The sequence below is a fragment of the Phaenicophaeus curvirostris genome, chromosome 1 (genome assembly GCF_032191515.1).
Source record: "Phaenicophaeus curvirostris isolate KB17595 chromosome 1, BPBGC_Pcur_1.0, whole genome shotgun sequence".
Classification (NCBI taxonomy): Eukaryota; Metazoa; Chordata; class Aves; order Cuculiformes; family Cuculidae; genus Phaenicophaeus; species Phaenicophaeus curvirostris.
This window is the reverse complement of record NC_091392.1, coordinates 183,880,709-183,892,712: the sequence shown is the minus strand read 5'-3', so window position 1 is coordinate 183,892,712 and position 12,004 is coordinate 183,880,709. Positions and strand designations below refer to the sequence as shown.

The window sequence follows — 12,004 nt, the reverse complement described above, 5'->3', positions numbered from 1 at the left end:
TAACTGACTTTGCCTGCGAAGAGGAGTTTCACTGTTATAGATGTCAATGTCTGTTAATATTAGAAACAAAAGAAATATTGCTATTTGTCATATAAGCACTCCATAAATGCCCACTTGTTTGAACCCAAAATAAAGTATACTTCACCCCTGAATATAAAACTTAAGTATTTAGGAAGTAGTTTATCCTACTCTTTAATAAATAAAATGTTATAAAAATGGCATAGGTATTCACAGTGATAGATATAAAATAATGTATGCCCCAAACCTTTTTTTAAATGTTATTTGAATCTAGAAGCATTCAATGTGTCTCTCAGTCAATAACGTCTATACAACAGGACTATCTTACTAGTACAGTGCTGCTCCTTCTGTCTTCTTTTCCTCTCCCTAAGTTTCATGAAACAAATTATGATCATTAATGTAGAACATTCTCAAGTCATGCTACCCTTTAGGTTCCTAGCAGCCGTCTAGAGACATCTGTATTCAGTAGCAGATATTTACATTACAGCTTCTTTTAATACTATCACATTTTGTGTTCTTTGTCTGAAATATAAATTTTTTGTCTTTTCTGGTCATAAAATGACAATTTATTGTTATGATTTCTCTGTTGTAAAAAGCACACTGTCCATAATTTCTAAACCAAAGAAGTTTGCTTTTTGTTAATGTATGAGCTAATGCACTGGGGAGCTGTGCTTATGAAACTGTATGATATCTGAACGTATTTTGCTCAGAAACCTAAGTAAGAGATATTTAAGCTTACTGCACCTCTCTTTGATGCTTACTAAGTTAAGGCACATTACAACAAAATTATTTTGTTGGTAAAGTGTGTATGGTTTTGTATTCCTCTATTGTTCCCTTCTTTTTTCTTCTTCTTCTTGTGCTTTTTAACAGGTGATTATCCAGCTCCTCGTGCTGTTCTAACTGGTCATGACCATGAAGTTGTCTGCGTGTCAGTCTGTGCAGAGCTGGGACTCGTTATCAGTGGTGCTAAAGGTCAGAAATGTTTTTATTATTTAAGTCTGAACACTTTTAGAACCTTTTAGAGTGGTACTTCTCAGTCTTCCTTGAAGCCACATACACTTTAATTATCCAACATCTCCTCTACTCAGTTGTGTTGTAATTCTGGGGGAATCTGCAGCAGCTGACTCTGAGTGTTATTATTTACTATCTGCCCTTATGAAGTTTAGACAAAAAATAAGTTGATCATTCCTTCCAAACATCAGCCTGTGCTGTTATTCCCCCCAGATCTGGAGTAGTTGGTAAAAATGTAAACAATAATTTATAATTACATCTATTGATTTTTAAAAAACCTGTTGATAGAGACCTGTATTTAAAGGAGGGCCAGCTCCAAGCTCTCCACGCTGATCTTAATTGAATGACAGTTTGTAGGACTGATCTCAGTCTCCTCAGCAAGAGAAGCAGGGTCAATTTGCTTGGTTTTGTATCTGTGGACAGCATTTCTTCCACTAGGTATTTTGGTAGTGGATTTCAAATAATGAGGAAATCGCAGGTTTGTTGTTACCTCGCTTCTATTAAACTTTTTGAGCCATCTGTTCATACTTTCTCTCTGTTACTTGTCTTTGGAATCCAGAATATCAAATAATTGCTAATACAAATGTTCAAAATACTTTTCCAAACCAGTAGCAGTCTCCTATATAACTGTTAATCAATGTAAATAAAGGGCCCTCCTCAATGAGTTCTTGCTTCTTCTTTCCTTATTCTGTTTCTCCTTCATTTGTTCTATTTTACTTGTTCTGCTCTCCTTCTCCTTTTCCCCTTAATTCCATGTCCACTTTTCTTCCTCCACTGCCCTCTCTTGCTCAGCTTCTTTTCTTAATTTAGCAAACTGTATGTCTTTTTCACTTTTTCTTTCTTACTTACTTTCTTTTGTGCTTCATTGTCTCTTCTCCCTTCTTATTCCTTTCTTTACATTACCCTTGTCATTCCTTAAGGTTCTTCTTCCTTATATCTCTTCCTATCACGTTTCCACTCCCCTTCAACATCCAGCTTTTTCTGTCTATAGCTATGCCTGTTTTATTCATCCCCATGGATATCCTTATACTCCTTTTTAAAATATTTGCTGCTTTTGAGAGCAAGAAGGATGTGATAACTTGTTCTGCCCGCTTTTGCTCACAGCTGTGCCCCTGGTTTTCATCTTTTATTCTGCCTCAGAGCTCAACATTTATTTTTAAAGCTGAGTGTGAAACTTTTGAGTAAAGGCATTTTTAACAGAAAATCCTAATGGATCATTAACTCTCATAATGACATACTACATAACAGTCATTTATCAAGAGAAATGGAAGCTCAATCTGGCCCCAGTGTTACTCTTTTCATGTTCTTCTTTTTCAAACTTTAGTCCACATATAAATGCAGAGAGAAAATCCCTATTTTATTGCTGGCTTCCAGCAGATGCTTTCCAATCCCTTTCTAGTTTCTTAGATTGCATTTCATGGCAGTGCTGCATTGCTCTGCCAACCTGCCTAAGTGCTGCCTGTGCTCCCCTGCGGGGTGGCTGCTCCTCTGGAGCTGGCTGTGGCAATGCAGTGACATTCACAGTACACCAGAGAACCTGCTGAAGCAGGGAGACAGCACATGCAGGACTTCTCTGAGAAAAATCCTGTGCTTCAGGTTGATGTTTGCACATTCTTACGCAACTAACCCCAAAAGAGCAGTATTAAAGGTCTGTATGTCTTCATAGTATTCTCCTAATTCAGATTTTTTTTGTGTCTTTTCCTGTCCATGACCGATGGATCAGATGAGCCAACTTAGTGGCAGTTAGTTAGTGGACTTCAATATAAAAGTGTTACACTTACCTTTTGAAAAAATCTAACATAGAATTGTAGAATCACCAGGCTGGAAAAGACCTCTTGGATCATCAAGTCCAACCATTCCTATTTGCCACTAAACCATGTCCCTGAGCACCTTGTCTACCCATCTTTTAAATACCTCCAGGGATGGTGACTCAACCACCTCCCTGGGCAGCCAATTACAGTACCCAATGACCCCTTCTGTGAAAATTTTTTTCCTGACATCCAGTCTGAACCTCCCCTGGTGCAACTTGAGGCCATTCCCCCTTGTTCTATCACCTGTCACTTGGGAGAAGAGGCCAGCACCCTCCTCTCTACAACCTTCTTTCAGGTAGTTGTAGATAGCAATAAGGTCTCCCCTCAGCCTCCTCTTCTCCAGGCTAAACAACACCAGCTCCTTCAGCTGCTCCTCAAAAGACTTATTCTCCAGCCCCTTCATCAGCTTCATCGCTCTTCTCTGAACACACTCCAGAGCCTCAACATCCTTCTTGTGGTGAGGGACCCAGAACTGAACACAATATTCAAGGTGCGGTCTCACCAGTGCCAAGTACAGGGGCAGAATAACCTCCCTGGACCTGCTGGTCATGCCATTTCGTGCCGTATATCCCTGCTCAACCAAGCTGGTTTTTCCCCACTGGCTCATTTTCCAGCACATGGGGACAGCTTGCTCCTGCACTGCCACGATTTCCTTCTTGAACAGCACCCAGCCCTCTTGGGCTCCCTTGCCCTTAAGGACTGTAAGACATGATAATTATTCTAAAGGTGGAGGCATCACTTCTCACAACATTCTGGCAGTTCAGTATTTCCAAAGCTGAAACACATATTTGAGAAAATAAATTAATTCCATTTTGGTCATATCCCATGGGCCCAGTCAGGCCTGGCATCTCTCCATATAAGGCTTTATGCAAACACAGATAAAAACCTGTACCAGAGGACTCACACATGAGTGCACTGATGCTGTGATTCATTCTACCTGGGTAAACCCAACTGTTGTGTGAATTTCAAAGAAGTTAGGAGGGTTTAACATGAGGTGACTGTGTCTGCCAGAATGAATTTACTTTCAGGATCAGGAAGCAGTTGTATAAGGAAGAGATTACTGTCCTGTCCAGGAGTATCTTGTGATTCATAAAAGAAAACATTTAGTATTTACCATGACTCATTACATTTATCACAGAAGAAATTCCTTTTCTTGGTAGGAATACAGATCTCACTTTCAAAAGAGCTTTTCTCATAGATCTTGAAATGGAAATAGCTTAGTTTTGCATCTTAAAATGTACATTGTAGATTTCATCAATGTCTTTTTCTTTCATTAGCAATAGTAAAAAGACATTAAAATCTCATATTAAAATCTCTCTGGAGGAAATGCAGTTATAATGTAGTCTCCTAAGTGCTCTCATAGTCCAAATACCATAGTAACTCTGTTGGCTGTCAGATAATGCTCATTGTTAAAGTAATTCAGGACTGAAATCTATGCATATAACACATTCATTGGGGTAGAGAACCTAAAGGAACTGCCGTTGTCTATAGGAGAAGTATGCAGTGATACAATTATATGCCCTCTGGGAGTTGCTCCTACTAGTCACTGATAGGGCCCCATCTGTTTAATGTGAGCGGGCAGGCTAAAGAGAGTTCATCTTGTTGGATGAAAGCAGCAAGACTGAGGCTTCTGAATGCTTGGAAAGAGGAAAGAATATTTTAGAAGATAGATAATGAAAACTCCTACCAGTTTAAGTAAATAATAAAGTACTACTTTTAGGCATGTTATAACTATTTTCTTAATATGCTAGATCTTGCATTTCCTTTTCTGTTGCTTATTTTAAATCTTTTAAATAAACATTGCATCCTACATCTATGCAGGACTAATGTGATATAAATGTGTATTATGCATTGCGTTTGTGCACAGTATATAGTTTGTATAAGCAGCAAATGTATGATATATTGTTTTCATATACAGAAGGTCCTTGTCTGGTACACACAATTACTGGAGATTTGCTGAGAGCCCTGGAAGGAACAGAAAACTGCTTGTATCCCCGCTTAATTTCAGTATCTAGTGAAGGTCACTGCATCATCTACTATGAACGAGGACGGTTCAGCAATTTCAGCATTAATGGCAAACTCTTAGCTCAGATGGAGATCAATGATTCAACCAGGGTAAATCTAAATGCAAACAAACGTTTCTTGTGTCTTGCCTTTATTTACTAAAATAAATTGAATTTATTTGCTGTGTGGTTTAAAAGGAAATCACGTGTAAAATTGCCACCTCCTGGTTAAGTCATATTCAAACACAGATCCTCTCATCTCCATCTCCGAATGCAAAAATGCTCTTGTGCTTTTCCAGAATAAATAAGATCAATTTTTTTATGGTACAAGATTCCTGGATTTTTTTATTTGGAATTAAATTTTGTTGGGAGATATGTCTTTAAAACAAAATGCTCTTAAAAGAGTCTGTTCTTCATTTATTAGCCAAGACATGAATTTGTGCCTTCAGGGCTCTGCTCTGTCACTAGCATTTGAAGCAGCATTAGGAATTCAGAGCACTGCTCTCCTTTAGGTGTTAAGTGATGGTGCTGAGTACTGTAGGACAAACATCAAAATGTTATGTGCTGAACTCAAATCTTGGCAGATTCATTTGAAGAGCTTTTTGGTTATATATCATGTTTAAAATAGCATAATTGTTTTATTTAAAATTTGGAGATCCAGAATTTGTTGGTTTATTTTTTATCTGGGGAGAAAGAGGAGTGGAAACCCTTTTGTTCAAATTTGAAGTGGGTAGGGCAAAAGAAATGCTTATAAGTCAATTAAATTTTTGTAATATCGCCCTGTTTCCAGAAAACCTAACTGTGTGCTTATTTTTTGTCTTTTCTCCTGAAGGCCATCCTCCTGAGCAGCGATGGGCAGAACCTGGTGACAGGGGGTGACAATGGTGTAGTGGAGGTATGGCAAGCCTGTGACTTCAAGCAGCTCTATATTTACCCTGGCTGCGATGCTGGCATAAGAGCTATGGATCTGTCTCATGATCAGAGGTGAGTTTGTTATTAATATTTAAATGTAAATGATGAAACTGCACAAAGTTTATGTCTCCATGAACATTAAGGTATGAACCCACGATATGCAGTCATTAATGGGATATGATAGAAAACAATTACACCAGTTGTTATCTTGTTGATTTATCTGACTCGGCATTTTTTTCTGATCATTATATCTCATTAATGCAAGCACTTAACATTAAGGTGAGGTCTTACATCATTGAAATCACTAAGCCAGAGACTTGGCTAGCAAAATGTGAGTAAAATTACATTATCTTAAAAGCACAGGAACAGTCAGACTGGATCAGACTGCACTAGTGCCTATTAACTAATGCCTAAAAAAAATTACAGTATATGATACATTTCTGGTTTTCAGCTATGTAGAGCTTGAGAACTTCTTAAAGATGCATCTAGACTATTATATGTAATATTATCAGTGGATCTGTCTATTAAGAATGAGTGTGAGGCTTTCCTTTGACCTTCTTGAGCAATGGGGATGCAGTGTTTGAGCCTAGATATTTGCAGTCACTGCTGTGGCACTAAAATGCACAATGTAAGTGTAAATTATATATGAACCTGGTCCCTCAGTCTTCTTGTTTTCTATTGAAATGTGGCTATAATATAAACTTATATGTTGCATTTATGCAAGGCTATAAGTGGATTTGATGTTTGCATCATTCATCAGTCTTGTATGTCTTATTAATATACAAATTCAGGAGAGGCAAAGAATGCATAGGATGTTAGAAAAATCAAACATTAATTTCAGTTTATTTTTCTTAACTTTTCAGCATTCTATGTAGCCATTGTGTAAAGCAACAAAACCACCTGTAGACAAAATTCCTACTTAATTTATTCGTATATGAGTACATGACTTGAAACAAGTTTTTTGTCTCAAACATATTCTAATTGAAACTAACTTACTGGAAGAAGCCTATTTACTTCTGGAGCTTTGCCAGTTCAGGGAGATTTATTTCACTGCAAAAAATTTTAGCTAGCATGTTCTCTCTATCCCTATTTGTGATACTAGGCTGGGAAGCCTCAGCAGCTTAGCTTTACTCACATAATTAAGCAATGGCTTTTGTATGGTTTGCTAGAAGTGGTGATAGATGTCTAATCCAACTTTAGAACTCAGCTACCATATTTATGAGGTATGTGATAACTGAAAAATCACTTCAACAGTTGCCACTAGAGTAATGTAAATGTGGAATATGAAGCATTTTGAACAGGTTGCTGAGGGAAGTTGTGGATGCCCCATCCCTGGAGGTGTTCAAGGCCAGGCTGGATGAGGCCTTGGGTAACCTGATCTAGTGGGAGGGGTCCCTTCCAACACTAACTATTCTACAATTCTATGATTCTATGATTTTAGGAGTACCAAGGTGGGATTAGCTTCTGATTAAGGGATCAATTCAGTTCTCTTTGCAGTGACTTCTCATTCTTTCTGGGAGAGTTTAGGATATCCAACTGACCCCAGATGAAGCCTCAGAGGCAGAGCTCTCCACAGGCCCTGTGTCACAGCTGCCAGTCAGCTTAGACACATCATATAGCCATCCTGGGGCACCTTCTAAAATTAAAAAACTGGGTTAAGTTCTCAAATACCTAAATGAAGGGTTTTGTCATAGATGTCTCATGTGAACTATGGGAATAAGCTCCCATAAAAAACATGGAGGTGCACTTGCTACAGCTTATGAAGTTGAGAGGACAATTGTGCTCACCCTCAAATACATGCTCAGTATCTGGTAGAAAGCTGGTCACAGGCTGCACTGAGGGTACTCATTAGGATACCCATAGCCAGTTGTACTGTTTGACATACCTCAGAGGTCTGAGGTACATACATAGAATCATAGAATAGTTTAGGTTGGAAGGGACCTTAAAGATCATCCAGTTCCAACCCCACTGCCATGGGCAAGGACATCCCACTAAATCAGGCTGCCCAAGGCCCCATCCAACCTGCCCTTGAACACCTCCAGGGATGGGGCAGCCACAACATCCCTGGACAACCTGTTCCAGTGTCTCAGCACTCTCATGGTGAAGAAATTCTTTATGTCAAGTTTTTTACGTGGGAAGGTACCACATATCGCAGAGGATCTACTGAAGACCCACACCCTTTACTAATGTAAAGGTGACTGAATGGAACTCTAGACCTTCCTTAACAATAATGGGTACATAGGAATTTGGCTCATATGGAGACATTTAAAAGTAGCACCTCCATCGCATACTGAATCCTACCCATGAATTTAATTTTCACATTGTTGCAAAAAAACACTGTTTCTTTTAGCTCTTTTACTGTTTGTGGTAAACCATAATTTGAGAAGATGAAAAGGAATTAATAGAATTCTATCTTTTTCAGAACTCTGATTACTGGCATGGCTTCTGGCAGCATTGTAGCTTTTAATATAGATTTTAACCGGTGGCATTATGAACATCAGAACAGATACTGAAGTAACAATGAAGAACTGAAAGCCCAGGTAAAGCTGAGAGCACAAGTGCTGCAATGAAAGGTGTAGTCTCTGGTGGAAAACCACGTCTGCATTGACCTCCGTTGTACATTCCATTACACCCAGCAATAGCTGTACATTGTAGTCAGCAACCATTTTACTTTGTGTGTTTTTTCACAACTGAACACCAGCTGCTGAAAAGCAAGCTTGTATCATGTAAATTATATGAATTAGGAGATGTTTTGGTAATTATTTCATATATCTTTGTTTATTGAGAAAAGGTAGTAGGATGTGCCACAAGAGACTTTTGAAAATTCTGGGGAACCTTGTGTCCAGTTGTTTCAATGTTTAGGCTTTGAACCTAACATGCATCCCATCTCCAGACTCTTTTCAAGCTGAGATAAAAAAAATACGTTTGATACTTTGTACATCAGATGCACATCTTAACTTTAAAGGGATACTTTTATAAAAGTAAAACCTTGTATAAAGAACAAAACTGTTTCTTAATTTTATTGTGGAGTTACAACTTGCATGTACTTTAAACCTGATGTCTTGAAGGAACAGGTGCATTCACACAAATCAAACTGGAGATCTGCCTAAGGGTACAGCTTGTGTTAAAGGGTTGAATTTGGGCGCAAACAGTAATTTTGACATTTCCACCAACACATGTTTTTCACTTTTTGAATCTAAATGTTACCCCTTTCCAGTGGAGTTCTGCTCATGAAGCATTTGGATAAAAAGCCATCATTTGCCATATTTAAACTTTATACAATAGAAATTAAATTCCTCCCTTTTAAATTCAATGACTAGACAGAAAGGGAGCAAAGAAAGAAGTTCAGTTTAATGCTTTGTAACGCTTAATGACTCCCAATACAAAGTGCTATACTTCTAGATTATTAAGATTTGGCATACAAACCATGGGTGAGATAGCCCCCAGTGATTTTTTCCCTTATTTTTCCTCTGAGCAGCTTCGTTTATTTGACAGCCTTAGCTTCATTGTAAAGGTGACTGAGGTTATTCTCTTCGGTTCTTCTGAAAGTCTCACCTGGAGCCATTGAAACTAAGGCACATCATGTTTTACAATACTGTAATGATAACTATTGGAATAATTTTCTGCACATTGTACTGATCAAATTACACACCCAGGGGTATGTACACTTTAATTCATGTTTCTTCTTTGTATATTTGGTGACTGTATTGTCATAGATGTACATATTGTGTCGGTAGGGCTATGAGGCATGTAACAGGAATGTAATTTTCTCAGAATTTACACTCACTTGCAGTCATTTATTTAAAAAGATAATGGATTCTTTGTATTGGCACTTTGCACCAGAAACATATCATTATTTATTGATGTGATTACTTATTTGTTATCCACCTTGTATTAGTAAGTTTAGCACTGAATTTCCTTCTTCATTGTTGTTTGTATTTATAAGGGTCTGAATCATGGGGATCAACGTAATGATTAAGTTATTCATCACCCGTCTGTAAGCAATATCTTGAGTTTGTAGCTTAGAATTGGGAGACTATTGAACATCTGGAAGACAAGTCCATTTCATCTCGAGATCATGGTGAAATATTTTGGATATATAAATTCCTTAAGCTATTGTAACCATGTTTTATTGCAAAGATGTAAAATATGCCAGATGTGTGTGAGTTGGAAATCAAAAAGAAAAATAAAATATGCAAAGAATTCAATGATTGTTTTTCATTTCAATGAACTGGCCATCAAAACATTCACATTATCACTAGAAAGAAACAATTAAATATTATGTTTACCTTCTTGGTTGTGTTTCCTGGGATCTCAGGAAATAAAACAGAGGTTATCAAGTGTGTTTTGGAACTCTTTTGATTATCAGTACGTGAAGAGAAGCTACTAAAGATACTGATCAGCAGAAGTGAAAAATCAAAGCCTTTAAGGGATATTTAGGATCTTTGTGAACAGGATCCTTGTGAATGCTGTATAATAAACCTCGTGAAAAGCAAATATCATATGAGAGCCATTACAGTTATTATTTCAATATCTGACAAGATGTAATTAATTTCATCTTATTTTACGTATTGAAACCTGTATAACAGGTGAGATAAATTGCCTTTTGGAAATGTTAAGGTCTCTACCAAGATTGTAGCAAGTAACTGGAGATGGATAATTATGTGTCAGGTGTCTCATACAGGGTAGCGAGGGTAGGCAAAATACTTTCCTCATATTTAGAAAACTCTCTGTTGGCTGACAGGTAGAACAACAGCCAACACTTCAATTCCTTGCCCATCTCATTGCCTTTCAATTTAGAAGAATTGTGCTTTGAACAAATATAAAAATTAGCTAGAGCACATATTTGGGAATTTTATTACAAAATAATATACTTTATTTGCAGATATCAGCTTTTGAAGTGGATAAGCTAACTCCATTTTTTTGAGGCTAGAGGAGAGATGGAGAAGGATAGAGAGGACAGGCATGTTAACAGAACTGTGTCAAACAGTTTTATTGATACACCACAACCTCAATTCCATTGCTATGAGTATCACTCCTAATTTCATATTTTATTCAACAAATTGAAGGGAAAAAAAGCACCATCGCAATTAAACAAAAATATTAGTATTTCTATTATTTTAATTAATACTGTTGTTTGCATGAAGACTCTCAACTTTACACAAAGTACAATTTAGTTCACAAATTAGAAGTTTTTGGCAAACTTTTGCATAAAAAACTGGCAATGGTCACAAAAAAGAAAAAGATTCTGTTGTATTACATTCATAGGTAGGGGTACCCAAACAAGTCAGACATAATAATAATAGTAGTAGCAGAAGTAGTGATAATAATAACAACAATTTGCCATCTCCATTACAGTTAAAATTGTAAAAATGGAGGCACAGGACAAGGAGAATGTGTCAAAAAGTCTGGTATAGTCACATAGCATCATAGAATCATAGACTCATAGAATAGTTAGGGTTGGGAGGGACCTTAAAGATCATCTAGCTGCACCCCCCCTGCCATGGGCAGGGATACCTCCAACTAGATCAGGTTAACCAAGGCCCCATCCAACCTGGCCTTGAACACCTCCAGGAATGGGGCAGCCACAGCTTCCCTGGGCAACCTGTGCCAGTGCCTCACCACTCTCACGGTGAAGAAATTCTTCCTCATATCAAGGCTAAATCTGCCCCTCTCCAGTTTATAGCCATTCCCCCTCCTCCTATCACTACAAGCATTTATGAATAGTCCCTCTCCAGCTTTCTTGTAGGCATCTTTCTGGTACTGGAAGCCTTCTCTCCTTCAGGCTGAACAAGCCCAACTCTCTCAGCCGGTCCTCATAAGGAAGATGCTCCAGCCCTTGGATCATTTTTGTAGCCCTCATCTGGACCCGTTCCAACAGCTCCATATCCTTCTTAAGTTGAGGATTCCAGAACTGGACACAGTACTCCAGGTGAGATCTCACAAGAGAAGAGTAGAGGGGCAGAATCACTTCCCTCAATCTGCTGGCCATGCTTCTTTTGATGCAGCCCAAGATACAGTTGGCCTTCTGGGCTGAGTGCATGTTGCCAGCACATCTACAAGAAGGGCCACAGGGAGGACCCAGGAAACTACAGGCCTGTCAGTCTGACCTCAGTGCCAGGGAAAGTCATGGAGCAGGTGATCTTGAGTGCTATCATGAAGCACATGCAAGAGAACCGGGTGATCAGGCCCAGTCAACATGGGTTCACAAAAGGCAGGTCTTGCCAGACTAACCTGATCACCTTCTGT

The 12,004-nt window shown here is 38.3% G+C and overlaps 1 protein-coding gene across 11 annotated transcripts in view; it reads left to right on the top strand.

Moving 5' to 3' along the window:
* NBEA (neurobeachin) overlaps window positions 1-9,963 on the top strand; it is a 499,111-nt gene extending 489,148 nt beyond the window's left edge. For all 11 annotated transcript variants that reach the window (XM_069882400.1, XM_069882331.1, XM_069882372.1 and 8 more), the window contains 4 exons: window positions 889-990; window positions 4,759-4,955; window positions 5,676-5,827; window positions 8,178-9,963. In XM_069882400.1, the coding sequence (XP_069738501.1) occupies window positions 889-990; window positions 4,759-4,955; window positions 5,676-5,827; window positions 8,178-8,268 (542 nt within the window). In that variant the 3' untranslated portion in view covers window positions 8,269-9,963. The remainder of the gene's footprint in view (window positions 1-888; window positions 991-4,758; window positions 4,956-5,675; window positions 5,828-8,177) is intronic.
* Window positions 9,964-12,004: the final 2,041 nt, after the last annotated feature.